Genomic DNA, 27,860 nt, shown 5'->3' on the forward strand with positions numbered 1-27,860 from the left:
ATGCCCCTCCACCAAAGAATGGATAAGGAAAATGTGGTACATTTGCACAATGGAGTACTACACGGCAGAAAAAAACGACAGCTTGAATTTTGCAGGAAAATGGATGGAGCTAAAAAACATTAATTCGAGTGAGGTAACCCAGACACAGAAAGACAATTATCATATGTCCTCATAGATTTTAATCATTGATTATAAAGTCTTTTTATGGTACATGCTTTTTCTAAAGTCTTCCTTGATGACATACACATATCAAAGTAAAAGAAACAAAACAAGCAAACAGCAAATTTCATGAGAACTAAAATCTAACATTATGATAAAATCAATTCTTTTAGTCTTTTTCCTTAAGGTTGATGTCATAGAGCCTTGAGGTTACAGAAACAATAGACAGGATGTCTCTATTTAAGTTTGATCAAGTTGATAGGTCAGAAGTTATTTCCTACTGCCTGTTCTATCAAACTTCCCTGTATTAGTCTATTGATCTACTATAATCAATATCTGATCTTTCTATGGAAATCTAATTCCTCAGTCCCTTGTTTAAATTCTTGACGTCAGAAATACCCTGTTCTACTCTTAATTCTTTCTATGCTCAGAGAAGTCTTGATCTGCAAGTCTGCTCAGGAAGCAAGGCAGTTGACTGAGTAAAAATGTTTCTCTTTGTGTCTCTGCCATAAACTCCTGTTTCAATATGGTCTCTATCTTTATTACAGTGCTGCAAAGGGCAGAAGAGCATCATGGTTCCTAGAACTGCTTACTTGGCCTTCAACAGGGCACCAATGTTTGTCATGCATTTTATAATCAATATCTTTTCCTGTCCATACTAGTTTTGTGTTTCTGAGGCAAAACATGAAACCCCAATGGTTCACTTATAGTTGTAAGTAGTAGGTTCTATAGAAGACTCGATTTCTTGCATAGCTAATTCTGCCAGGGAACCACAATAAGTTTTATTCTTACTAAGATCAACTTCTATAAGAATTGCGACATTATCCCAGCTCTAGCTTGCGGTGAGGGACCCTTAGCAGCAAGGAATCCAAACATTAAGCCTACCAGAGTCACAGGCAAGAGCTGGGCAACAGATCCCACCAAGGGCAGTGAGGGGTCTGTAGGAGTCGTCCGAGCACTGTGAGCTTGGTCAAGCAGCGCCTTCAAGATGCTTAGCATCACTAATAGTCAGTTGGAACAAAGCCACAGACAACCAAGCTGTTGAATTTAAGGATTAAGGAAGTAAAAATCAAAACTGTGATTCATGCCATAAGGAACTTTGGGGGGAAGGGGGGGAGGATATAATGGGCAAAGAGATAAGGAATGTCAATAAAGCAGCTGCTCGGTAAAGTTCCGCATGGAATATATGTGCATGTGCTTCCATGAGGATGACCCATAATCTAAGTCGTTGTCACCCAAGGGTGATTGGACAAGCTTCCGATAGCTCTAACTAAGATGAAGACCTCCTACCACTGGGGTTTCTCTCCTACAACACATTCCACTGCGTCCTAGTAACCCGTGACACTCAGCACACACTCCAAATTAGTCATCTTTCATGCTACGATGGAGTTCCCGAGACAGACCACTTAAAAAGAGAAATTACAAGAGATTGGACTCATGGTTGCTAAGGTCCGTGGTCACTTGGACCTGCCATGTTTGGTCCTGTGACAGGAAGTGCATCATGATGGGGAATGGCCGGCAGAGAAGGCTGTTCACACAGTGGTGACCAGGAAACACAAGAAAGGAAGAGGAAAGTATCCTCCACAAGGGCATAATTCCTAAGGACCTAACTTCCTTCTCCCTATTGTCCCACCTCCTAAAGGGTTCGCCTCTTCTCATGGCACTAAAGGCTGGGACCTAGCCTGTAACACATGTGCATTTAGGGGCATTTAAGATCTAAGCAAGAGTGTACATTGCTGTAGACAGTGGGGCTTTGGAACCTTTTCAGCAATATGACTCTGCCGTTGCTGTAATGAATGATCTTCTATGACATTGTGACAGGTTAACTGGCTAGCTCTTAAAAAGACTATAGACTGAAACCATTTCATAGCTGCTAACCTAACACAGATAAATCGAAAAAACCTAACAGGCACCCAGAGGGAAAAGTAATACAGATTGCATACAGGACTGAGGTTACTTCTCGTCAGAAGCCATGATGCCAGAGGTCAATGAAATGGCATCTTTAAGGGGCTAAAGACCATCTGGGCCTGGAGACAGTTCCATGATTAAGCGCATACACAACTCTTGCAGACGATCCCAGTTTAGTTTTCAGCATCAGTGCTGGGTGGTAACTCTGGCTCCATGGGATCTGATACCTATACTTTTTGGCCTCCTTAAACACACATCTACACACATGTGGCACATACATGCAGACATACATATGCACATAGATAAACAAAAATAAATATTAAATAATAATATGTCATCTTGTTCTATATCCATTAAATTTTAAATAAAAAGCAAGAAGCTGGTCAGTGGTGACATATGTCTTTAATCCCAGAACTTGGGAGGCAGAGGCAGGTGGATTTCTGAGTTCAAGGCCAGCGTGGTCTACAACATGAGTTCCAAGACAGTAAAAGCTACATCAAGAAACTCTGTCTCAAAAAAACAAAAATCCTCCAAAAAGCAAGAAAACAAAATCTGAAAGAAGTAAATAAATAATTCAAATAAATTATATTATAATTTATTAAATTAATTTACATATTTATAATATATTAAACAAAAGTGGAATATAAATTTTGTTAATATGTATAATATAAATTATTAATATGATAACAAATAAATTATTCAAAATGGGGGGCAATATGAATGTAAATTAGAAGAACACTAGAAAAATAAATCTACAACTTTTTCTTGTTTATATTACATTATCTAAAAGTTTATTCACTAAAAATGGTAATATATTATTATGAGGTTTATTAACTTATAAGAAACAAAAGGTGTAAAATTCACCAAACACAGAAGGGGAATATAAATGGAACAATATTGTCACAGGATTCTTATGTATACAATTTAAATTCAGAACAAGATCAGTAGAATATACAAAAGAAATAACCACTAGACAAATAGACAATGAATCAATGATTAAGAACCTCAGTTAAAATACAAAGCTATCAGAAGGACTAATAAAACAAGACCTACTTACATTGTGGTCACAAGGGACATACTCTCAACAAGCATGCACACTTGTTGAAATTAAAAGAATGGGGGAAATAAATTATGCAATGCTCAATTTTAGATAAAGCAAAATTTAACACAGAGATAACACCGTAAAGAAAAGGGCCAATTTTCAAGTGGCAAATGTGTCAAGTTATTAAGAAGACGTACGATTCCCAATATATGCGAACCCACTAAGGGAATTGCCAAATACACCGAGTAAAAATTGACAGAATTGAGAGAAGTGAGAGAAAACCCAGTCATTTCTATGGAATCCCAAGCCCCTTTCTTATAGCTCGTGAACTAGGTGCACAGAACACCAGTGAGGAGTTGGAAGACCTACACTGCACTATCACCCAGCTCGACCAAACTGACTTTATGAAATATTACACCAGCATCATGGCACTCATTCTTTGAAGATGTGCAGGGAACATCCAACAAGATGGTCTTGGATGTTCTTGTTCCTATTACATTATCTGGAGGTTGATTCACTCTCTGTGCTACGGATTGCTCCATTTGCACTCCCCCTTTGTGCTTGGTGATTTTTATACATTCTGCTTCTATATAGCTCAATAGACCCCATCATAATTTGTTATTTTTAGTGAATAAGCTTTTAGATAATGTAATAGAAACAAGATACAGGACTACCAGAGACTCAAAATTCCCATGCAGAAAATCATATGGCCGTGTTTTCTAGTAAAAAGGACACTAAGCCAACAGCACACAGCGGTGTCTTGTCTAGGGACCACACAGTACATTTGGAAACTGAGCAAAACACTTCGAAGCAAAGTATGGGTCAAAGAATAAACCATAGGTAACATAAAGAAATATTTCAAACTGAAATGACAGGAAAACAGACCAAAAAGACAGCATTGTGATGTCCAAATATAGATCCACAAACCTTTTAACCAAAGTAACCAGTGAATCCGTAGGGAGGGAAAGCCTTTTCAATGTATGGTTCTGTTATAAACAGGACTTAGGTCTAACGTCTAAGTTTTATAACTCAATGTGAAAAAGAACAATCCAGTTTTAAAAATAGGCCAAAGCCCAGGGTTGATGTCAAAGGCCTGCGATCCCAGCTGCTTAAAAGGTTGAGTAATTTACTGTGACTCTGCCTGGAAATAAACGAGGCTGGGGATGTAGCCGAGTGGTACAGTGTTTGTTTAGCATGCAAGAAGCCCCGAGTTTAATCTCCAGCACTGAAAAAAAAAATGGCAAAAAACCTGAAGAGATTATCCGTGAATAATATGGACAAATGGCTAATAAACACACAAAAAGAGGCCCAACTTCATTAGCTATCAGGGAAATGCAGAACAAAGTCACAATGACGTATTCATATACTGGTGATAATTTTAAACTGGCAGATAATAAGCAGGGTCAGGGATGTAGCTCGATGCTAGAGTACTTCAGAAAAATCTCAAAAAACAGATAATAGATAATAATTAATGTCAGCAGTGTTACGGGAAAGTCAAGTGTTCCTTCATTGCCAGTGGGATTGTAAAACGCAGCAGCCATATTGGAGATAGTTTGGCCATGCCTAATAATACTAAACACAGAATATTCGTATGCTTCAATGATTCTAACCAGATGTGTACTAAGGGTCATGAAGATATTTGCCATTGCAGTATCTTTGCTTGGCTGTTTGGAGCAAAAGAACACATAATTACTAAAAGATAGCCACAAAATATGGTGTGTATCTACACAAAATATAGTGTATCAATAGTAACAAAATACTGTATGTCTATGTAACGAACAACTATTCAGACAAAAATAGAATACTGATTATTACATTCTGCAATAGGAACGAACCTTGAAAGCCAAATAATGTACTCAGCTATGAAAGACATTGTATTACACAATGAATTTTTTATCAAATTTTTAAAATGCAGTGCTCGAAACGTGGATGTGAAAATGCCTGGGCCTGGAAGGGAAGATGGAGACTGCTGCCACTGAATGATAATTTCATTGTAATTTTTATGTGTTTTATATTTACGTGTGTTTGGCTGCACGTAAATACACACGTAAATCTGTGTATCACATTCATGCCAAGTGTCCTCAGAGGTCAGAGATGAGCACTGAATTCCCTGGGATTAGAGTTACAGGCAGATGTGAGCCACCATGTGAATGCTGGAAATTGAACCTTGATCCTCTGAAAGGGCAGTCAGTGCTCTTAACCACCGAGCCAACTCTCCAGCACCTGTGGTGAGAAAATTTTTGTAAAATCAGTTACAACAATTACTACTCAGCTCTAGAGGTTACTAAAGCTATTGAAGTGTACAGCAAACGGAAGAATCAAATATTATGCTTTAATACATCTGTGATTTTAATAAAAGAACAGTGCATGACTCTTCCCCCGTATGCCTTACAGGAAAACTATTTCTGAAATGACTCACAGGCATAAACATAAAACCCAAAGCTCTACCATTTAGATAAGACAACAGGACAGAATATTCGAAACCTTTTGGAAGGCAATATTTCTTAGAAGAAAAATAATTGTAAGTAGGGCATCATGATTTTAAACACCACTCATCAAAATGCCCTCTACGGAACATGAGAAAGCAATCCTCAGATTGGGAAACGTATTTATAAAAATATCAAGAAGTCAGTAACAGTGGAGTCTGCCCACATCCCAACATGGGAAACAGAAAAGAAGGGCATAGAGGGAAAGAAATTCAGCCCAGCCTGGGTGACAAACAGGGGGGCGGTGCTGCCGAAAGAACAGACAGAACAGAAAGGACAGAATATGTATATGTGAGTTAGCATGGCTAGAGCACACACGTCTATAGATCAATAAGGAAAAGTCTACTTGTGGGGATGAGGTGATGGCTGGGTGGGTAAAGTGTGTTTGTGCTATCACCAAGACCTGAGTTTAGACCCCAACGCCACTCAAAAGCTGAGCATGATGATGCTGGCCTGCAACCCAGGGCTGGAAGGACGGAGACAGGCCGGTCCCCAAGACTGGAAAGCCATCTGAGTCTAGCTGACATATCCAGCTTCTCATTCAATGAGAGACTCTTTCCCAAAAATTAAAGAAAAGAGCAATGGCTGAAGATGTTCAAAGTCAGTCTCTGGCCTACACACACACACACACACACACACACACGTGAGCACAATCACACACAGACACCATGCATGCACCACACAGAAAACTTGTAATAATAATAATAATAATGATAGTAGCAATAATAATAAAGCACTCAGTTTAAAAACACGAACAACAACAAAACCACAGAAGAACATTCGTGGTAGTAAACACATGTGATCTCAGAGACTGGGAGGCTGTGACATGAGGATCTCAAGGTGGAGTTCAGTAGTGAGACACACACACACACACACACACACACTCTCTCTCTCTCTCTCTCTCTCTCTCTCTCTCTCTCAAAAAAGGCTGAATTAAAAAAAACGATTATGCCAAGATTGAAATAGCCACCACAATAAAAGATTAGTGGCAAAGAGGAACACTGTGAAATATTTAATATATAAATAAATAATATAGTTCAGATTCACAGCGAGACACTACTTCATGTTAAATAGAATTACTTAGCCAAAAGCGGTTTCTGCAGTTTCTAAATCTGGTCTAAAGATTTCTCCGTGTGCGGCAAACCACAGCCGAATGTGAATGCAAATGGACTCGGTGTAAGGGTGTCAACCAATCAAAGGATGAGGGGTCATTCAGCTGTTCAATGAAGAAAAAGGAAAAAAAGAAAAAAAACAGATACCAGAGGGAACCATTCCCCGGTCTGCGAGCATCACTTCCGTTTTCTGTATGCCATTTCCTTTTGGCGGGTCATAAATAGAGCCCACTGACATGGATGGGGCTTTCGAATCGTTTTAGAATGCTGGGATTACAGCTGCAAACCATACCCGGCTGGAACAGTAATTTCAAGCTCTGTTTTTCTGGAACACACAGTCCTCTGTTTGCAGGGCCAAAGATGCCCCGAGGTCCCTTTGATCCGTTGAGCGGGAGGGGGAGAGATGCCCGCTTCCTCTCAGAAGATAATAACAAAAAGAGGAACACTGGAGACTGGGAGTTAGATAACCAGGAGGCATGGTCCCCAGGAGGAACAGAGAGCCACAGAATAAGGCAATCTTGGGGACGCTGTCCTGGCAGGTGGTGAGGTATTGGGGTTGCGACTTTATCACTACTTTAAATTGGCTTAGCTTGATTGGTGAATAAGAATAAACATAGAATTGGAAAGAAAAAAAAAAACAGATTTTCCCCGCTGAGTCGGAAAAACCAGATTTAACCAGAACTAATTGGAGGCCCCCACGTAGGAGTCTTTTTTGAAAGGCTGCCCTCTGGTGGAAATTTGTTGAACTTCTCTTCTTGCCCTCTTGTGCTGGAGGCCGAAAGTCCATGGTTCCTTTATTCAACTTCCTTAAGCTAAGAACCTCAGTTCTATTTTACCATCTTTCTATACTTTTCTGAGATGACTTGGTTTGATATGAAACATTTTTCACGTTTGCTTCTGTGACTTAAAAACTGTATACACATTTGGTCTTCCCAAGAAGACCAATTTAACATTGCTTTACTGTAATGCCGTCAAAAGCGAAGCTGCACTCGCAAGTCTCACAGCTGGCCCGGGGAGTTGGTGGGGGTGGGGAAAGGGGGTGGTGGTGGTGGTGGGAGGGAGTACACGGTTCACATGAGGTGGAAAAGGAAAGTCTTCGCCGGTGCTGGCTTTATGATTTATTCTTCTTACACATTTAAGCGTGGCAAAGCATTTGAAAGAGGTTTCCACATGACAATTAGCCCTGCAAAGCTTCAGGCATTAGCTACACTGAAACTCCCTAGCAAGGTAACAAAGCATCTGTGACTTTACAATGCGTTTTATTGGCTGATAAACAGAGCTCAGGGCAGGCCTAGGGGATGGATCTGTGATAAGCACAAGGATAGATTCTGTTGGTGGAGGATGCAAAGTGTGTGGGGCCCCTCTCATAGGGATGTGCTCTATTCACTGAGCAGAGCGGCCAAACCCAGGGTTAGAGCCTAAACCATTCTCAGGATACTGGGGTGGATTCAGGTTGGCCCTGATAGAATAGCAAAGGATCACTGGGTTGTCGGACCACATCACTCCAGCACCCTAGGTATCAGGAACCATTCACATCCTTCTGTTGAGGAAAACAGACCCGAGTGATTGACATTCCTGATTTCTCCGATGTTTACTCTAAACTGTGCTCCCTTTGCCAAGCATCATAAGCCAACCTTATGACGAGAGAGCAGGAAATTCTGAAACCTCACTTTCTTTAAAGCAGCCTTCAACCCATGCAAGCTCCAACTCACAATCCTCCTGCCTCAGCTACTCAAATGATGCTATTATAGGTGCATACCCCATGCTTTTAAAGAACCAGCGATGTCCTCATTTCTACCCCTCAGTGCTGGGGGTGGAAGCCACACCCTCACACAGCCAAGCACTCTGTCTTTGGCGGTCCGTCTACACGGTGGAAATGTTCGGCTGCCTTCGTAAGGAGGTCATTTCCTTGAATGAGAGGGCATCTCCAGTCTGGTGTGTTAACAGACAATGCCAAGAAGGAACAGCTGGGGAACCTGACCTCGGAACTCCTGGAGGGTGTCAGCCTTGGCGTACTGACGCTTTTGTTCCTAGACTAAGTGAATCAGATTCTCTCTGTGGAGCCAGAAGCCAGGCATTGCACCCTTTGATAAGAAACTGTGCTGTTTAATTTCACAGCACAGAATGAGGGAATAGAGGCGCAGGAGCCAGGGCCGCTTGACCAAGGCCATTACCTCAAGTGGGGACACTGACTAGACTGTGAAAGTTAGAAAGCCCCAAGCTTGCTTTTGGATTTTTGTCTATTTAATGATTCTGGCCTTGAGCTCTCTAGCCTACTTCCAGAGAGCTGAGGTCACAGGGGTGCACCCCTCTACCTGACCTGGTTTTAAACTTCTGAATCAGTTTTTTTTTGTGTGTGATGTTATAGCTGGTCAGGCCCAGAGGTGGAAAAATAGACTATTCTCATGTCTGGGTCCACTCTTTATTCTTTTCTGAGCACACATGGCAAACGGGAGTTGAACACATGAGCACAGGTTCACAGGACTCAGGGGTGTGTTTGATTCCCTCTTGGTTATTAGCTCGTTGGTTGCTGCTTGACCTGGGAGCCCTTGAGCTTTAGTGATTTATTTATTTATTTATTATGAACACAACATTCTTTCCGCGTGTGCCTGCAGGCCAGAAGAGGACACCAGATCTCATTATAGACGGCTGTGAGCCACCATGTGGTTGCTGGGAATTGAACTCAGGACCTCTGGAAGAGCAGCCAGTGCTCTTAACCACTGAGCCGTCTCTCCAGCCCCAGCTTTAGTGGTTTTGAACCCATGTTTATTTTGATTCCTCTATTGCATTGGCGGAAGCTGGCTGTGGTCCATTCACTGTCTTTGCCATTGTGGAGTTGTGAATTGGGTGCAGATCTGACACATGCAGGTTTATCCATCATCTTCAGTATATGGGCTGTTTCCACTCGGGCTTTTCATGGTGGACAACAAACTCTAGAACTAGGCAAGGGTGTTTGGTACCCTGTTACCCAGGAAGCGAGACCCAGTGAGGAAGAAGGGTTTCCAAGGGGAGACAACTGTTCTGTAGCTATGGACTTAAACAGATCCCCTGGCCTCCCAATTTCCCCAGCACCCTATGTCTGAAGCTTGGTCACACGATCACAACCAACAAAGTAGACTTTTTTCAGAGTTTTATTGTAAAATACAGCTAAATCAGAAAGGAGTAAGGAACTTTCTACCCAACACACACAATATTCACTGCGTGCCCACCAAGAGCTAGCGTGGGGGCTCAGCCCTGTAGGGACCCAACACACACACACACACACACACACTCACACACACACTCACACACACTCACACACACACACACACACACACACACACACACACACAATGCTCCTTGCTCTCTGGAGCTCACAGTCTGGCAGAGGAAACAGACAGGGGCCATAGCTACTTCCACACAAGTTGCAAGGTTAGAAGTGCTAACGTGGTCAAGAAATAGTGGATTTGTTCACCACAGCAGGAAGGACCTGAGAGGGACATTTGCACAGCGACAGTGGGAACTTCTGCAGGCAGAACCTTCTGTGGGAGGTCTGGAGTGGAGCTGGTGTTTGGGTTGGACAGAGAGCTTAGGGGTTCAGACAACTGGAAACTTCCAAAAAAAAATTGGCGGGGATAATACAGTCTACAAAATTTTAATTTTTCAGTTTAGGGCATCACACAAAGAAGAAAAAGAGAAAAGCCTATTATCGGTTTCCCCCATGCATCAGTTGACACAAGTAGGAACAGCTGAGCCCCAGCTCCTCTCAGAAAGGACACCTCATAAAGTAGGACTCTCCCCCAGATGGAATAAGGCTGGCCTAATAAAATAACTAGGAGATCCTTAATTAATTTCTGTTTTCTGGATCCTTTCAAACTTCCCCGTGAGCTGGAAGCATAGCTTGGTGGTAGGGCACATACTTAGCATACATGAGGCCCCGGTGGGTTTCATTCCAAGCACCAAAACCAAAATGAACACCAAGGAGAATTAAAACCTTCTCCATAGACCAGCACAGGCTTACCCAACAGAGTAAGGGAGTCATGGGGCGGGTGTTGTCAAGTGACTTGATTGGCCTGGGCTGTGGGCATGTAGGAGAATGGAAGAAGGGAAAAGTGTGGGGAGCAGAAGGCACTGAGGTCAAGCAAGTGGCCTAGGATTCACTCGGAGGGTAGAGGCAACAAGAGAGGGTTTTGAACGAGGGCCTGCCATGATCCAGTTTGAAGGGTCATCCTGAAAGCATCACAGGGGTTGGGTCAGCTAGCAGGGTGGAGGCAGAAATCTGGCATCAGGACTCAAGACTCTTCTATCTCCTTCTACCATGCAGCCTGCAAAAGTTGCTCTTCAGACTCTAGCGATACCCAGAGTGAGAAGACAGGTGATGGAGTTGTCGATGGCTTGGGAGTGGAGGAGGCTAGGTCAGGGCAGCACTATTGGTCCTCCTGGAAGTAGAACTTGGTGACTGTAAGGGGTTCTTCGGGCTTGTTGGTGAAGCTGACAGGCCGGTCAGCCTCTAATGCTGTGCAGAGGAACCAGCCTGGACAGGCGGCTGACTCAAAGCTGGTGGTGGGGCCTTTCTCTGAGCGGATGAAGGTGAAGCGCTTGTCTTGTTCCTTGCTCATGCTCAAGTCGGTGATGTTAACTTCCTGGAAGTCAAGAAATGGTCATGTGACTTCTGGGCACCCAGAAAATCCTGGTTGTCTTATCTATCTCAACGCTTCTCATAAGGTGGTCACCCTCTGATGGTAGAGAACTGATTGGCCTCTTAGAGACCCGGTCAAAGCACACAGGTTCCAGATTTCTTAAGACAGCACAAATAGAAGGGGTTGTCTTGCTGTTATCTCTTGCACTGAAAAGCATGCCAATGTGGCCATGGTACAGTAAGTCTAGCAAATACATGGCCCCATTAGCAGAGACTAAGGCCAGAGAGGCAGGGATGGGTCAAGATCTGATTCTTTCAAGGCAAGCGGGCTGTGAAAGAAAGGGTAGAGTTTCTCAAAGCCCATAGGATGTGTTATATGAGATTCCCTGTTCATCTTTATTATATTTAGAATAGATAGTCACTCCTCTCCTCCCATCCCCAAAAGGTGGTCATGTCCATTGGTAAGCGTTAGTGGCAAACTCAAGGTTGTGGCTACTGGCAGTTGGGTTACAAGTTTGTCCAGCTAGTCCTCAAGATAATGTTTGAACAGTCCATTGCTGTTGGATAGGTCAAGAAGTGACAGTTCTATGTGGGATGCCAGCTAGTAGCTTGGATAAAGGTTAGAAATCCATGGTTTTAAATGTGGACCCTGTTAGAAGAAAGTAGGTCCAAGTGGGTTGTGAGGCTCAGCATAAGACCCATGGGTGGCTCAGGTTCTGTGATAGTGTCATAGAGGTGGTCCTCCATGAAAAATGTCTCCTCCTAGAGTATAAACCCTTGCTCAGTGCCCTTCTACAATGAGCCTATGTTAACCATATCACAGGATTTTGCCAATAGATTCATGTAAGACCAAGTTTAATAAGTGCTTTCACATTGAGGGCCATTTTTTTCTGGAATAATCTTTCAAAGAAGTTGGCCACCATGCTCCAGGGAAGCTCAATGCTAAGAAGTCACAGGGAGGATGGTTTAGAGGGTGAGAAACCACCTGGGACACCCAATAACAACCAAGAACATTGCAGAAGTTATTTCAGGAGTGACCCCAAAATATTACCCTCTGAGGAACGACGTGCCTCCCTTATCCAAGCACACTCACGGAGTCATGAGAACCATCTGTGGCTGGTGTAAGCTGTTGGATTTTTTAATGGTTTGATAGCTCAACCAGATTCTTACCTCCAGCTGGAGCTTGATATCGTCTCCAGACTTGATACAGGACAGGCACAGCTTCCCCCCGTGGATCCCCAAGAACACGTTATGAAGGTCGGTAGTCACCATGTCTATCTTCTCTGCAGAAGAGCGGAGAGTGGAGTCAGAAACAGAGACGAGGAGGAAGGGGTGGGGAAGAGCCCATGGGTATTTTCTGTCTCCTTTTTAAACTAAAATTTTAAGGTCAGAAGGTCAGGCAGGCTCTATCTTCCTAGTCGGCCTCCATATAAGAGAACCAACCAAATGCTCTACCTAGTTATCCCTAAGGACCAGCCTTCTAGATTCTGCTCCACACTCTTCCTAACCTTCCTTTACTTTCTCCAGGAAACCTGTCCTCTTGGTCAACAGAAATGCTGTTAACAGTCAGGGGCACACAACTCACGAGGCCCATGAGTAGGCTCCAGGAAGCCTGTGGACTTACAGCCCACCTTTCCCATCTGCTACTGGGTAGCAGTAGAAAACCCAGCCTCCCTATACTCGAGCACGCTCATGGGAGAATTCCTAGATTACTTGAAAGTCAGGAAAAACCAGTCCTATAGCTGCTGAGTAAGATAGGAAAGCAGAGGAAGGGCTTGGGGAAGGAATGCTAAGGAAGTATGGGCAGTGCCTCTCTATCACAAATAGAGGTGTGGGACTCTTAGACTCTAGTGTTAAAGGAAATTCAAGTTCTGTCAATCCACTGCCCTCATCTTTCTAGAAGATAAACTGAAGAATCTGTGAGTGATGGTCCTCCTAGTTCATCTAGCTTTGTCCCAAGTGTAGATGGGTACATGCTGTGGTTAGTAGCCACAAGAAAGAATATTATTCAGCCATGTACCTGGTGTATTCGCCTAGGGTGAGGCTAGGGTTTGAATAACACAGGAACATGGATGGTCTCCCAGCACAGAAAGATTCAGGAAGTGCGGTGTTCGCCCTAGCTGTGTCCCTGGGGCATCGCGACTCAGGTTCTATACATTTTTCCATTCATGAGGCCACTCCCATATGTATCCTCTGGTGGTCATGTCTCACATTTCAAACTCAACAGAAATGAGGACATCCTACCTACAGCTGGAGGAGTATGGGAAGGTGACTCTAGGCCCACATTCCTCTCTCCTCCCTGTTATCCACTCACCTTCTAATTTAGTATTTGGTCCTTGTAAGTAGCCAGCAATGAGTTGGTTATTCCTCAGATAGAAGGTCTTCTGGTTAATATCCCAGATTCTGAAAAGCAAAATGGCCCAGCTGTGGTAGGCAGAATGGTGCCTTGTCTGACATCCTTAGTGCCATCTAATTTATGTCTATATCTGCTGGGAGTGTGGTCTTTAGCGAGATCATAGCACAAATGAGAAGACTCAAGCCAACACTGCATAAGAGAGAGATCCATCTCTCACAGCTGGTGAACAGAAAACCTCTTCTTCATGCTCCTCACCCCAGAATCCCAGCGTAGACTCCCACTGCTTCAGCAGAATTTTCTATAGAGCATCTCCATCTGATAGAATCTTAGGCAATGTAAACACATCCTGTATTCACCCCACTCAATAGGGGAGCTGCTAGCTGCATCTGCATGCCTTTCTTTTATTTTCAGGCAACTATGTGTAAATTTAGGTGGCCACTTGAAACCAGCGGCTACATCATAGTATTACAAGTTCAAGGGTTAGAACCCATCGCAGACAAGCTACTCTGAGTCTTAGGCCTGAAAGTCTGTAACTAGAACTTTTGCTTCTCTTGCCAATCACCTGCTCTGCCTCTGGCAGGAACAGCCATTCCTGGGAACAAGTCAGCTTCCTCTCTAGCTTACACAATGGCCTGTTGGTCACTCTCTGTCTTGGTGAAGGGAATCCCTGGCTGTGAGACAGGCCACCGTGAGATGTGATAATACCACCCTGGTGACATCATCTTGGATCTGTACCTTGTCTTTTTACTCATCAGGGGAGCTGATAGGACTCCCTGGGTAGCTTGGAGTAGCCACGGAGCTCAGCAAAGAGCAGAGGACAAATCAAGTCCTCTGCATGGGAAGGGGTATTTGTGCCTTTGCTTCTACGGTGAACTTCAAACCGAAGGGACCCAATGGCCTTGCTTAAAAGGACTCCAGGAACTTTTCCTGGAGTTGTTAAGAGGATGTAGTGGGAAACCTCATGAAGCAGACAGTCCCTGTTTCTGTGGGACAGACTTGCCCTGGGATGGATGCATATACTCTGAGCCAGAAACCCGACTTCCGGCTGTAGCGCCAAAGCAGACAGGGTCAAAGGGGAAGTGATTCAACAGACTTCATTCTCAGAAAGTATTGAGGACAGCTTGTATGCACCAACAATCTCTTCATTTATTTTTCAAAATCAAAATAAAGGCCTGCCATTTTAACTCTAAGGTTGGTAACAGCTTATGATAGTTGGTGAAGACCACCCAAGGCTCTTGGTTCAATTTTAAGACTCAAGCCATTTTTTTTTCAGGCACTTTAGGTTCTCAGAGCACAGGTCTTACAGGATCACTCATGTCTTTAATTTGCACAACCCTTTAAGGTACGCAAGGGGTTGTCATTAAGCCAATATGATTCACAGGTAAGGAAACTGGGAACTCCAAAGAGAGAGATCTTCCAAGTCACAGACACAGGATATAGATTCTTGGTCTGAGCCGTAGACTGTGTCCTGCTGCGGTAGTCCTCTTTGCTAGATGCCAAAACTAGCATCATTCCTGGGCACCTTCTATCCTGCCACTTACTGAACACTTGGGAATCTGAGAAAGTGAGAGCAGTTGGCCACCCTGTTGTCCATGCATGGAACACTTTTAAAAACATATGCCTTCGAGATGGTGCATGTAGCAAGTTGTTCTTGAGTCAAGGAGATATATATATATATATATATATATATATATATATATATATATATCTCCCTTTCCATCCTGTCCCTTAGACCCGGTGCCCTGGACATGCGTACGGCATGCGTCTCTATGCAACCCCATGCCTTTGGAAGACTTACCTGAAAGCTTGCATCTTGCAGGGTCTTCTCCTAGAAGGGCGGCAGGCTGCTTCTGAATGACATAGAAGGAAGAGAAGGAGAGAGATTAAGTGACGGTACCGTCTGCTGCAGAGTTCCATCCTGAGGCCACAACAAGGCAGCAGAGACCAGAGACTGCCATTTCAGGCTCAGGGTGGTTGCTTATAAAGAAAGTCATTCACCGGCCTGTGCTGCTGTCATTCCGTCCCCCTGTCAGACGCGGAAAAACCCTCACATTTCCAAAAAGAGAAACCCTCGCTGTTGTCACTTTCAACCCTGCTGAGTGTCGCAACAGTGTGTTGTAACTGATCTCCTCCCCCTTCACCCTTTGCAATTTCCCCAAAATTGAGCTTTCCATTTCCCCATTCATGGTGTTCCTGGGAAGGAGATGTGATAAAGCCGGACTCTCATTTGCATGACAGGTACTCTGAGCCTGCTGGCTGAGTTTTCCCTCCTACAAAACAGATGCCAGCAGAAATGTCCCCTTTTCAACGGAAGGCAAGTGATAGGGCCTGGTGGACAGAGGACAGTCTCACGTCACTGTTACCGTGTTCTTTGGGGAAGGGAGAGCTGGCCAGACTCTGGATAAACATCGTGTCCAGAACTGGATGGTAAATATTTGGTGTTTTGTGCACCATCCAAGCTCAAGACAACACTCAGCACAGCTGCCACGGTGCAGAAGCACCCGCAAACAATTTGTGAGCCAGGAAACTCAACTGTTCTAACACACTGCATTTGCAAAAAAATGGACAGGTCACATGTAGTGCAGAAGTTTGCCGGCTCCCGCTCTAGAGAAATGAGTCTCTCCCAGGGGATGCTTTATAATCAGCCGTCTTCCCCAATCCCACATCTGGAAAGTTGGGGCCTATTAGAGGTGATTTCATTCTGAAATCGGGGTCTGGGGGAAGTGGATGAAGCATGCGGCCAGCAACAGCTCCAGACTCCTCCTCTGCCACTTGTCACTGCCATCCACGTGACCTTGAAAAAGTCACTTCATTTATTTTTGTCTCTGCCTCTTCATTCTCAGAATGAGGAGGACCGTGTCTTCCCTGAAGATAGAAGGAAAGAAGGAAGTTAAATCTTGGTCCCAAGTGTATGTTAATAAACATTAATTTCCTTTGGTGCAATTTTCTAGACAGCTGGGGAAAGGTAGGGATCTTCCTATTCTAGGTTAGGAAAGGTGAAGAGAGCCCCTGTGTGTCCCCTGAGGGAGAGCGCTGTCACAAGGATGCAGCTACAGCCTTTCTGGAGCTGGACTGGAGTGTAGTGTTAGCCTCATCTCAGCCTCCCACAAAGATGCTCATAAAGATGAGTAGAGGGAAGGGTCATGGAGTTTGTTAATGACAAGAGACCAAAAACCCAGTTCTTGTGACCAGGTCATCCTACTTTACCCATTGATCTCGATGCATTTGACCTTCTTCTTCTTCTTTTTTTTATTTTCAAGACAAGATTTCTTTGTGTAATATAGTCCTGGCTGTCCTGGAACTTGCTTTGTAGACCAGGCTGGCCTTGAACTCACAGAGATCTATCTGCCTGCCTCTGCCTGCCAGCTGCTTGGCAGCATTGACCTTATTTTCAACCTAAGGAACCAGGGTGTGTCCAAAGGAGAGCTAACTCCTTTCAGGGTGAGGCTACAGAACAAATGTCAAGTCTTTAAAGAGCTCTTCTTCCCAGCAAACGGACCATTTCTGCACTGCAGCCCTGGATAATAGTTTTGAGAGTCCAAACGGCAAGCACGTATCCTTCTTGAGCTCTTGTAGAGAGATGCTATGTATCTGTGAGGGCCAAGGGATGTTCTGTTTGCACATTTCTTTGTTTGTTTTGAGAGCTTCTCATGAAGCTGCCTGAAGGAGAGAGATAAGTATGAACCGGCCTACTTATTTATGACTTCCAGAAACTGCTGAATTAAATAAAGCTTTGAAGTTTCTGGAAGACTTATTAGTCACCAGGTGCATAATGTTGTCATCATACCTACTGAAAGGAGGAAGTAACTGGTACCCAACTTCCAAAAGCTCCCTCGTGCTTGTCTTAGGGTACTTCTGAAGCTGCCCTGGACTCTTTTATTATCTATTTATGTGTACAAGTGCTACATCTTGCATGTTAATATGGTTCACATTAAAACCCAGAAGCAGGCAAGAGGTTGATAATTGCCAGAGGCAGTAGCCGGGAGGTAGGGAATGGTTAGGGAGGGAAATCTGCTGATGGAGGGCCTGGGTTGTAAAGCAGGATTCCTAAGAAAACAGAGATGGCTTTGTCCAACTGTCATCAGTTGCTCCAGAGAAGATGTCTGCCTGGCCACGGGCAAACTGTTTCAGGGGGGAGAGACTGCAGGAGCAACATGTAGGCCACGACAGCTGGGACAGTTTCCTCATTCCCAAGCTCCTCACCCCATTCCTGAGGGACACAGGCTACCCCTGTGCTAATCAACACAGTAACAGCAGCTGACGTTCAGGTGCCTTTCTCCTTTCTGTCTCTCCGCGGCCTCAGAAGTCTAACATAAGCCAAGCTGATGAGAAGAGTGAGCTCTGGGTATCTAGGACCATGCGATAATAACAGCGGTGCTCACCACATGTGGAAACCTGCCGAGAGCGTGGCTAAGTCGTCCCATTACCTCTTCCCTTTCAAAGGGAAGGAAAGGAAAGGAGAAGGGGAAACAAAAGGGACAGAAGGAGAACAGGAGGGAAGAAGAAAGGAAGGAGAAAAAAATGGTAGCTAGGTGAGGAGGCAGATATGTTAACTAGCCGGACTGAGGTGACGCTTCTATAATATATATCAAGATATTAAAGCCTAAGCCTTAAATGCATTCAACTTTTTAAAATTAATTATTCATTCATAGGAAAGCAAAAGCAACACAAGAAATACAAGATAATTTAACAAAAAAAAGTTCCTAAAATGCTATGTAGTTGAAGTGAGGCACAAATATTTCAGCAACATTATCCTGTAAATATGATTATATTTACAAGGACTGTGACTTCTAATATAGTATACAGCAATGTCATTAAGCAATAAATGTTTTGTTTGTTTCTCACTGTGTAATTTTCTATATCATTTTTTTCATTCTATTTTCAGGCTTTTAGAGGTCTTGTTTTGTTGGGGTTTTTTTTGTTTGTTTGTTTTTGAAAACCGAAGTTTTGGGCAGTTACTAATAAAGCAATCAATGAGTGTCTAGAAGAACCAACTTTTAGCAAACTGGTGAAATCTTGTTAAAACATCAAATCAGTATTATCTCAAACATCCTTGAAGGTTGAGGAAGAGAAGCAACTTGCCAAGGTGAACGGAGGAGCTCTGTGCCCTCTTTTGCCCTCAGACAGTGGTCCAAGCAAAACCCCACCCACCTCACAGCTGCTGGGTAAATGTTGCTCTGACCTCAGCCCAAATCCAAACAGAAAGCGATTAGTTCTAGAGGTCCGAAACGTTAGGCTCCCAGACTTTCCTTGCCCGTGCCTTCTTCCCGGGACCATGCCCACCACCACCAAAGGCTTGCAATACACCCTTTCTGTGTGTGCAGGAAAGGGGTCCCTGGGTGTACCCCGAGTCTCAATCCTCTCACACCATCCTGAGCTGTGCTACGTCAGACAAGGTGCGTGGACTCTCTAGAACCCAGTTTTATTACCCAATAACCAGCTTTAATAATGGAAAGCACATCATGGATCGCGATGAGGATTAGATAGACTCCTCACATGATGTACTTGACCCTGATCCTGGCATGTGGGGATTACTCAAACAGTAGTGATTGCACTCATCTCTCTACCTCAGGGTAAACGGGAGAGATGGGTCACAGTGCTTACCACGCCTCCAACCCTGTCTCACACGTGCAGCCATGTACAAGCCCTCGGCTTCCTGTTACCCATGCATGGTTCTCTTCTTCTGGACTGAAGTCCCCGGATTTCCTGTGGGGATCCTAAGCACATCTCCCCACTAGAGAGGGAAGAAGAGGAAGGACAAAGTCCTTTTCCTTTCCTCACCTCCTGGCCTCCATTCCACTCAACCTTTTTCTTAGGGTATAGAGGCAAGGGGATGGAAAACCCAGGTATCCACATGCTGCAAGTGACAATAGGCACTATCAGGCAGCTTTAGGGACACAACGGATATAAACAAAAGTGTTTTCACACATGGATCAGGGGCCTTAAGACTCCTTACATCGGGTTGCGAGGAGGAAATGACCTTCACAAATGTCTTACACTGCATCCTGTAATGTTTGAAACCCAGTCCTGGCCACATGGGAAATCTCTGATAACTCTTCACTATTTCTCAATTTCAGCTGGTGAAGTCTTTCAGTTCTAGAACTTTCGCTTTATTCCCCTTTTTGTAGAATTTGTAGCTCTTCATCCAAAATTTTAATCTTGTCTTCCAAATCTTTGGGAATGTTATACCTGGACCTATGTATTTTGTATGTATGTGTGCGTGCGCACGTGCATAGGATGGAGGTTGACGTCTGGGTGTGTCCCTCCATCACTTGTCACTAGAGCTGTTTGAGGCAGTGATCTCTCACAGAGTAGATTCAGTTATACTAGTGAACTCCAGAGACCCTCCAACCACCTCCAACTCAGTGCTAATGTTACAAGCTCACAAGGTGATGCCCAGTTTCAACATGGATAGTGGCGCTCTCAACTTGGTTCCTTATGCTGGCGTGGCAAGCGTTTGACCAAGTGAGTCTTTGAAGGGCTGCTCCTGATAATGCCATGATGTGAATCCATCCTAGGTTTCCTCCCATTGTCTGGTTTTCTTTAATGCACAAACTGCCTTGCATATATGTTATGGTTTGTTTAAGTGCTCCCAGAATGGAGCTAGTGAGCTATAGTAGACCCTGCATGGGGGAGAGAGCCGTAGGTCCCTGGAGGCACAGCATACTCTTGAAGGGAATTTCTCTGCCTTTTTCTTGTTCTTTATGTCCTGGCTGATGAGGTGAACACTCTGCAGTATCTGTTACACCCCCAAAACCAAAGCAAGGAGTCTACCCAATCTTGGACTAGAGACTCCAAAACTGTGAACCAATTAAATCCCTTCTCTCCATAAGTTAATGACAGCAGGTATTTTATTATATGGACAAAGCTGACTAACATAGAGTGTCTGGTTTTTTCTTTTAAATTACTCAGGTTACTATATATTTTTAAACTGTAGAAAAATTTTGAAGCTGTGTATGATGTTATCCTGATATTGATCGTTTTGCTTCTGCTGGGCTATTGGACCAGAGCACGGAAGTCCTAGGTAGTATTTGTTTAAATAAGTCTTGAACTCATTTGTGAGTGGGCTTGGATGCTTGAGAGGGCTGTTCCATCTTTGGTTCACTTCTAACTCTCCGGGAATCTAACCCCGATTGCATGGAATTTATCAGAACCATTTTTTCCCTAAGCAGAGCATAGTGCATAAATTTTAATCTGTTTATTCTGAGCCCTCCAAAACAAGGTCCACGAATCCTCAAAAACCTCAGCTTGGGGAAGAGCTTCCCCAGAGATTTAACCCATGGCCCCTCACATGTTAAAGGCATGCTTCACCGCTGAGCTATACTTCCAGTGAATCTGCAGACTTTGAAACTTGTAGATGCCTTACAGATAAAGAAACTTAAAGCTACCTTCCACCTCCCCGGACCCTGTGGTTTCTTATAATCTTGGTCATTCTGTCATAGATTCCAAAGGGTCTTCTGAAGATACATATCACCTGCCTTTTCCTTCTCATTTCTGTGATTAAACACCTGGCTAAGGCAGTTTAAGGAAGGCGGGGTTTATTTCAATCCCAGTGTGAGCGTACGTCAGATGGCACATGAGGCAGTGAGTCACACTCATCCAGAGTTAGGAAGCAGGAACAAGGACCACTAGTATCCAGCTCATTGTTTTTCTTATATTAGGTCCAGCGTGGGCTGGCGATGGCCACAGATGGAGGTTTGAAAGAAAATGACCTCCACCCAAAGAGAGTGGCACTATTAGGAGGTGTGGCCTTGTTGGAGGAAGTGTGTCACCGTGGGGGCAGGCTTTGGGGGTCTCTTTTGTGCAAGCTTCCCTCAGTGTCACTGTCAAATTCCTGTTGCCTGCAAGATGTAGGACTCTCAGCTCCAGCACCATGTCTGCCTGCATGCCACCATGCTCCCAGTCATGATGATAATGAACTGAACCTCTGAAACTGTAAGCGAGTCACCCCAATTAAATGTTTATAAGTGTTGCCATGGTGTCTCTTCCTAACAATAGAAACCCTAACTAAGACAGATGGGTAAATCTTCCCGCCCCCACTATTTCAACCTACAAACTCCCATACAGACAGATCCAGAGGTTTCTCTTCTAGGTGGTTTGAGATCTTACCATATAGGCAGTATTAGCACTCACATGTTTAGGGGTAGAGTCAGAAGAAGTAATGGGAAAGCTGGATGTGAGCCAGGACAAAAAAAAAAGGCTGTCAAGGCTACCCCAAGGACCGTGGGTCTGTCTTAAAGAAAAGTACATTGGAGAGAACCGTGAAGCTCGCTTTGGTCAGATATTCCTGGGGTCAGAAGACAGATTACACATGGAGTGGGGTGACTAAGCCAGAAGGATGCTGTGTTCAACCACTCTGTCTCTCCTTGTAAATCTTATTTATATCATTTCCCAATTGCTGTGGCTTAAATACTCCCACGAAGGATGATTTAAAGCCACCAACGCTGTGTCAGTGAATGGGAAGTTGGCAACCAGACTGCCTTTCCTTCTTTCCAGAGAGACACCATCTCCATTTGTTCCAAGAGCAAACTCCTTTCATAAGCCCCAAATGGTTCACTTTCAGGTACAGCACCACCGGTTTCCAGGCTGATAAATCCACATAACCAGAAAACGTCAACGAATCCTGGTGTGGGCATCAGCTCTGCCAGTTGGAGCTGGGGCCACTCAGGCACTGTTTGTGAGGTGCGGGCATTTGGCTTTGGGTGAGCGATGTACCCCGAGCTGAAACAACAGCATCTCATAGCCTCTAGCCAACACTTGAATGACTGAGCGTTACAGGATACAGTGCACAGGGGTGGCAGTCTTAGCCTAACTTTGCTGATTTTTTACTAAAACAATGGGCCAAAGTTGTTCTTCCCAAGTTGTATATAAATATCCTAGTATGAGAGAAGTAGAACACAACAAACCCAGCACCTCGTGATACAGCCTAGTCGTCTTTGTCCATCTGCTCCCAGCTATCCCGGTCAGGTGTCGGAACTCATCTTAATAATCCCCCAGAGTCTGTTGGAAGTTCCCTCGGGCTGCTGGCCAGGCTTGGCGACAGCTGCTCTCCTAAGCCATCTCTCCTCAGGCTTCAGCTCTCTAGCTTTCTGATGTCAGGGTGGTCACATTTTTTTCTCTCCGGGCTAGTAAAGGTCATTCAGGAGACAGGGTGTAAACCAGTCATGGGAGGAGCAGCTTTGTAAAATGCGTACTCTCTTCCCAGATCCAAAGAGGAAGCCTCCCCGGAATCCTTTTAGAGGTCAAGTCTTCCCAGATGGCTTTACTTCCAGGATGTGTGGGTGTAATACGGATTGGCTCCGAAAGTCGTCATTTGTATAATTACCAAGTTTTCAGAGGTACATGTTTACTCTTTTCTTTGAAGATGAACTTGGTAGGGCAAGAGCTGATGGATAGGGATAGGAATTCTGAGAGAGGTCACACCTACGCTATCATCTTCTGGGCCCCAGTCTCTATCACTGCATTCCCTGCTTCTATGCTGCAGTGATAAAACACCATAGCCCGAAGTAACTTACGGGGGAAAAAAGGTTTATTTTGGCTATGGTTCCAGAGGGGCTAAGAGTCCATCATGTATGGTGACTGGAGCAGAGCTCACATCCTCAACCATAGCCACAAGGCAGAAACGAGTTGGAAGCGGCGTGAAGCTGTAAAGTCTCCTGCTCACAGTAGCGGTCTTGGTCCAGCAAGGCTGCACATCCTAACCTTCCCCAAGCAACACCACCAGCCAGGGATCAAATGTTCAAATGCCCAGGCCTTCTATAGGGGGCATTTCTCATTCAAAGCACCACAAACACGCTGTGCCACCGAGTGATCCCTACCTTGTACCACACTCTTCATGTCACTGTCCTCTGTGAAAGGTAGACACCATAGGACTGCTTTCATGATGGGGCTGTGCCCGGAACTCAAGGATCAGAGAGACTACACCTGCTCTAGACACAGTCTGAGGCGAGATTTGAACTCTGTGTTTTCATTCTTTCCCATACTACAGTCTTGCTAAAGAGGCCACAGTTATTTCCCTTCTTTTATTTTTAGAAGAACTCCACCTATTCTTTGATGTTATTTTTGGCTCTAACTCCTACTGTATGGAGTAACTGGTTAGTCCATAATTGCTCAAAGATATGGGGAAGCATTTGGGATGTAAGGAAAAAGTGACTGTAAACCTTTGTATAGGCTGTAGTGAAAGCCACTTTACCTGGCTGTGGACTAGAATGACAAACTGACTTGGTTTGCCAGGGACTATTTTAGCTTTGTTACTGAATATTCTGATTCTCAGTGAACTCTTCAATCCTTTACTCTCTCTAAATTGTGAGCTCTTAAAATGAGTTTGGACCCGTGGTGGGCAATGCCACAAATTGCAAACACAATTGTCTTAGTGACTGTCTCTTGCCAAGTTAGCTTTTCCTATCGGCAGAGACATGATCCATTTAGATAGAGGATGGGTAGTTTAGATGATAGCTAGATGGGCAAATTCATAGATGATGAACAAGACAGACAAACAGATAACTCACAAGTACACAAAATCCAAAAATGAGATTTTCAGCCAGGAAGAGACCACAGTAAATACCAATCCACCTTTGACTCATTTCAGGCTAAACCATTCGTTTTAAGACGAGGTTGACATTTAGTATTTTAAAACTGTTTCCAAATGCAAGTCCCAACACAGGGCTTGTTCTTTCCTTCACCATTGCTTCCTCCACCCCTTTATCCTCTTTCTTTAGAAACATCATCTGTGATGTAAGTAGTGAGACTCCATGTCATCATTCTCTCATTCCCCTATCAAACCACACACGTAACTTCTCAATTCTCAGAGCCTTGCTCTCTGTCTGACCACAGTTGGAACCCGCCATCTCTTTGGCTCTTGAGGGCATTTCTCATTCCTTCTTCCAGGGACTGTGGTGCCCATTTTGGGCTTGTTGGCACTGATTTCCAAGTTCAACCCAACTCATGCCCCTGAGCATGTAGCACCTATGTGTTTGCCAGTTCGAAATATTTTGGAATAAACTATCTCAAAATAAGATTCTGCCTGGTTCTGGAAATGACCCCAGCATCCTACTTCACCGCATCTGGAAAACATGCAAGAGCATCTAACATTGTCACACTTTCCATAAGCGACAAGACACCCACTGGGGCAAAGGAGAGGATGTGGTTTTTTTTTCCATGCTCCCAACAAAGCTCTTCCACTCTGGGATCTCACCCAGCCACTGTCCCCATGGTATAGGGCAGTGGTTTAGAGATAGACCTGTCCACAGTCAACACAAGCTTCTCCCCTCATACTGGCTGTGTGGCCATGGGCTAATTACTTCATCTTTCTCCATCTATTTCCTCTTCTGCAAATGTGGATGCCAAGGTCCTTCCTCATAGGCATTGTGAGTAGTAACTGCAGAAGCCACCTGAGAGCTTTGCAGAGTGCTGGGCTTGGAGCAAGCACCATGGAAGTGTTTGTGTCCTTCCAACAACTTGCCAGCTTTTTCTTAACATCAAGAATAGAGAGACACCACCTCCCCCAATAAATGGTTGGTTCAGCAAGAGCTAAACTGAAACTAGAGACTGAACCTTCAGACCAACAATCTTAAGATTTATTTGCACCAAATATGTTCTGAGCAGAGATAGCAACCTATATTTTGTTTGCTTTTGTCGGTATATTTAATCAGTGCACCACAGATAATATCTGGCTTTTCCTTAAGAAATGTCCACCGCCAGTGCATGGCTGAGCCTGCCTTTTCTCTGACCAACATCTCTTGGAGTTGCCTAGTGCCAATCCGTTCACTCTTTGCAGAGCCCACCCTTCCATCTCCCTCTCCAGCCTGTGGACGAAGGGTGCTTCCTATCAATAGCTCCCATTAAGCACACACTTCTTTCCTCCACCTTACGGAGATGTTTCATCCATTTCCGGTTTCCATAAACAGTGGAGAATGGCCAACACCTCTAGTGACTCTTCTCATAATGGGCACGCCCCCTCGGCCCCAGCTTACCTGTGTGGTTTCCTGGGATGCCATGGCCTTCCATTATCCAGGTTTTCCAGATAGACGAGGGCTCCACGCCCTTGGCACCCAGCATTGGCAACACTAGTGGTAGACAATTCTGCCCTTATTTTTCAAACAGACAAGAACAACTTCAAAAAGCTTACCTGAAGCCATGGGAGAGCAGGACAGGACTCGGGGTCTTCCACTGTCTTCCAGCGCCTCACTTCAGGAAGAGGTGCTGCCTATAAAGGAGCACCCGGCCAGCACCTCTGTCACTGACCCTCCCAGGGTGGAACCACCCCTCCTTCCCAGCCACCTAAGCAGAATAAGGGGGGAGCTGGCCCCTCCCATACACCCACACTGGGCCAGTCAGCCTTAGGAGGTGGGTCGTTGACGACAGATGTGCCAAGCCAGGCCCAGCTTCCAGAGGGGTGACTCAGGCTAGCAGAAGCCAAACTGGTTCTTATCTACATAGAACTGGAGGTCACATGTAGGGAATGAGCTGGATTTATGAGGTGGAACCTTTGTCTCACCCCCCAAACGGACCATGTATGCATACATTTATTCAAAAGACATCCTGACTTAGTCCTGCCTGTGAGGTGGTCTCAAAAACACTGGCAGCAAGCCAGACAGGGCCGCACGTGTTCTAATGGGGGTGTGTGGGAGGAGTAAAATGAGCTAATTTCTTATGGGGATAAGGGCTGAAGGATAAATCAAGAGTGTGAGGTGCCTTTGAGGGACCCAGACAGATATCTTAGAAAAAGACGTCAGGAAGGTCTCTCTGAGAAAGGCGGTATTTGAACTGGGGAAGGGGAAGAATGTTATAATCACAGGGAACAGCAAGGAAAAGGACTTGGGCTGGGACCTGCATGGTTTGAGCCCTGTGCAGACCCCCAGGGGTTGTCGCAGCATCACTTAGGGTGTTCACCCCATTTTCCATCTCTGCCTGCACCTACCTCACAGCTGGACCATTGCCAAGACTCTCTCCAGAAGGCCAGATGCATTCTCTCAACTTTCTCTGGACGTTTCCCAAGTCTCTCAGGCCTGTTCCTCCGGTGTGATTCAGAACCAACCTGTTCTGGCTTCGTGCCTCCGTGGCCTCCCACCCGGGAGCAGACAACTCGTGTGTACTTAATAACCATCCGGCTGATAGGTGGGAGACAACAAACAGCAAGAGATCCTTGGGGCTGGTCTCCAGCATGGCAGTGGCTCTTTGAGAGAGTCGGGCCATGTCGTTCTTACTTTGATAGAAATAAAATAGACCCGACATTCCCTGCTGTGTCTTAGACTTGACTGGCTCGAAAGATAACTGATATGCAGACTATAAAATTGTCTTTACAAATTGTGTGATTCTAAACAAGGCCTTGCTCCAGGCAATGTTTTAATACCAAGGTGAAGGAGCGGGCAGGCATGTATCCTGCTTGTAACCCTTCCTCCTGCAAGTCTGCCTCTTTGATGGGGCAGGACAGCTCACTCTCACTTGATTGAGTGATCATGTCAGAGCCTTTTCCTTTCCCCTTCTCCTCACATTGATCTGCACTCATTCCCAGGGCCTCTCTGTTAGGCCTGCCATGGGCCTGGGAGGTACTGGGAACCTGAGGTGAGAGAGGATCCCTGCCTGGGCACTCCTAACCGCAGGGACTTCCCATGGGGCCCTTACTTCCTGCTCTCCTTAGCTTGGGCTCACCCAGCTAGAAAGCCTAGGTCTCTTAACCTTGACTAGAACTAGAAAGGAGCCTTTGCAGAGAAACGTGTGTTGGTGAATAATCGGGAACTAATTGTGCAAATCTGGAAACTCCACAAACGGCAGCTTTGCAAAACTCGGAAGCCGAGTTGGGGGCGGAGGAGCCTGCAGGCTGCGGGGGAGCCTGCATATCTGTGATGGCAACAGGATTCAGATGTGATGTGATGTGATGAAAGGCAGGCTCCAGTGCGCAGGGGAGCACATCTCAACCTCATCAACAGCATCTTGGTGACTTCGGTAACATCTGTAAGAGGAAGGTCAGACTCTTGTCACCTTGAGTTGTGGGAAGACCTGAAGTGACGCACGAAAGCGTTCGCTGCAATTGGCCCTTTGTATCTGCGGAGACAGGATCTGCACTTGTAGATTCAATCAATTACGGGTCAGAAAAATAGTTTTTTAATTGTCCCTGGGGGCTGGAGAGATGACGCAGTCAGTAAAGTACGTGCTGTGCAAACATGTGAGCCTGTCTGGA

At 44.8% G+C, this 27,860-nt stretch overlaps 1 protein-coding gene across 3 annotated transcripts; it reads right to left on the reverse strand.

Moving 5' to 3' along the window:
- Nucleotides 1–9,820: 9,820 nt before the first annotated feature.
- Nucleotides 9,821–25,964, reverse strand: Il1rn (interleukin 1 receptor antagonist). Of its 3 annotated transcripts, none has more exons than XM_048426095.3 (5): nt 25,809–25,964; nt 15,480–15,531; nt 13,640–13,728; nt 12,496–12,608; nt 9,821–11,329 (listed from the first exon to the last, which is right to left on the reverse strand). In XM_048426095.3, exons 1-5 carry the CDS (start codon nt 25,816–25,818, stop codon nt 11,114–11,116), a joined length of 480 nt encoding a protein of 159 aa, XP_048282052.1. In that variant the 5' UTR covers nt 25,819–25,964; the 3' UTR covers nt 9,821–11,113. The 3 variants fall into 3 exon arrangements, with proteins under 3 accessions (XP_048282052.1, XP_048282051.1, XP_048282050.1); XM_048426094.3 differs by lacking the exon at nt 25,809–25,964 and adding an exon at nt 15,680–15,868; XM_048426093.3 differs by lacking the exon at nt 25,809–25,964 and having other exon boundaries at nt 15,480–15,668.
- Nucleotides 25,965–27,860: the final 1,896 nt, after the last annotated feature.

The sequence above is a fragment of the Myodes glareolus genome, chromosome 21, assembly GCF_982192425.1.
Source record: "Myodes glareolus chromosome 21, mMyoGla1.1, whole genome shotgun sequence".
Taxonomy (NCBI): Eukaryota; Metazoa; Chordata; class Mammalia; order Rodentia; family Cricetidae; genus Myodes; species Myodes glareolus.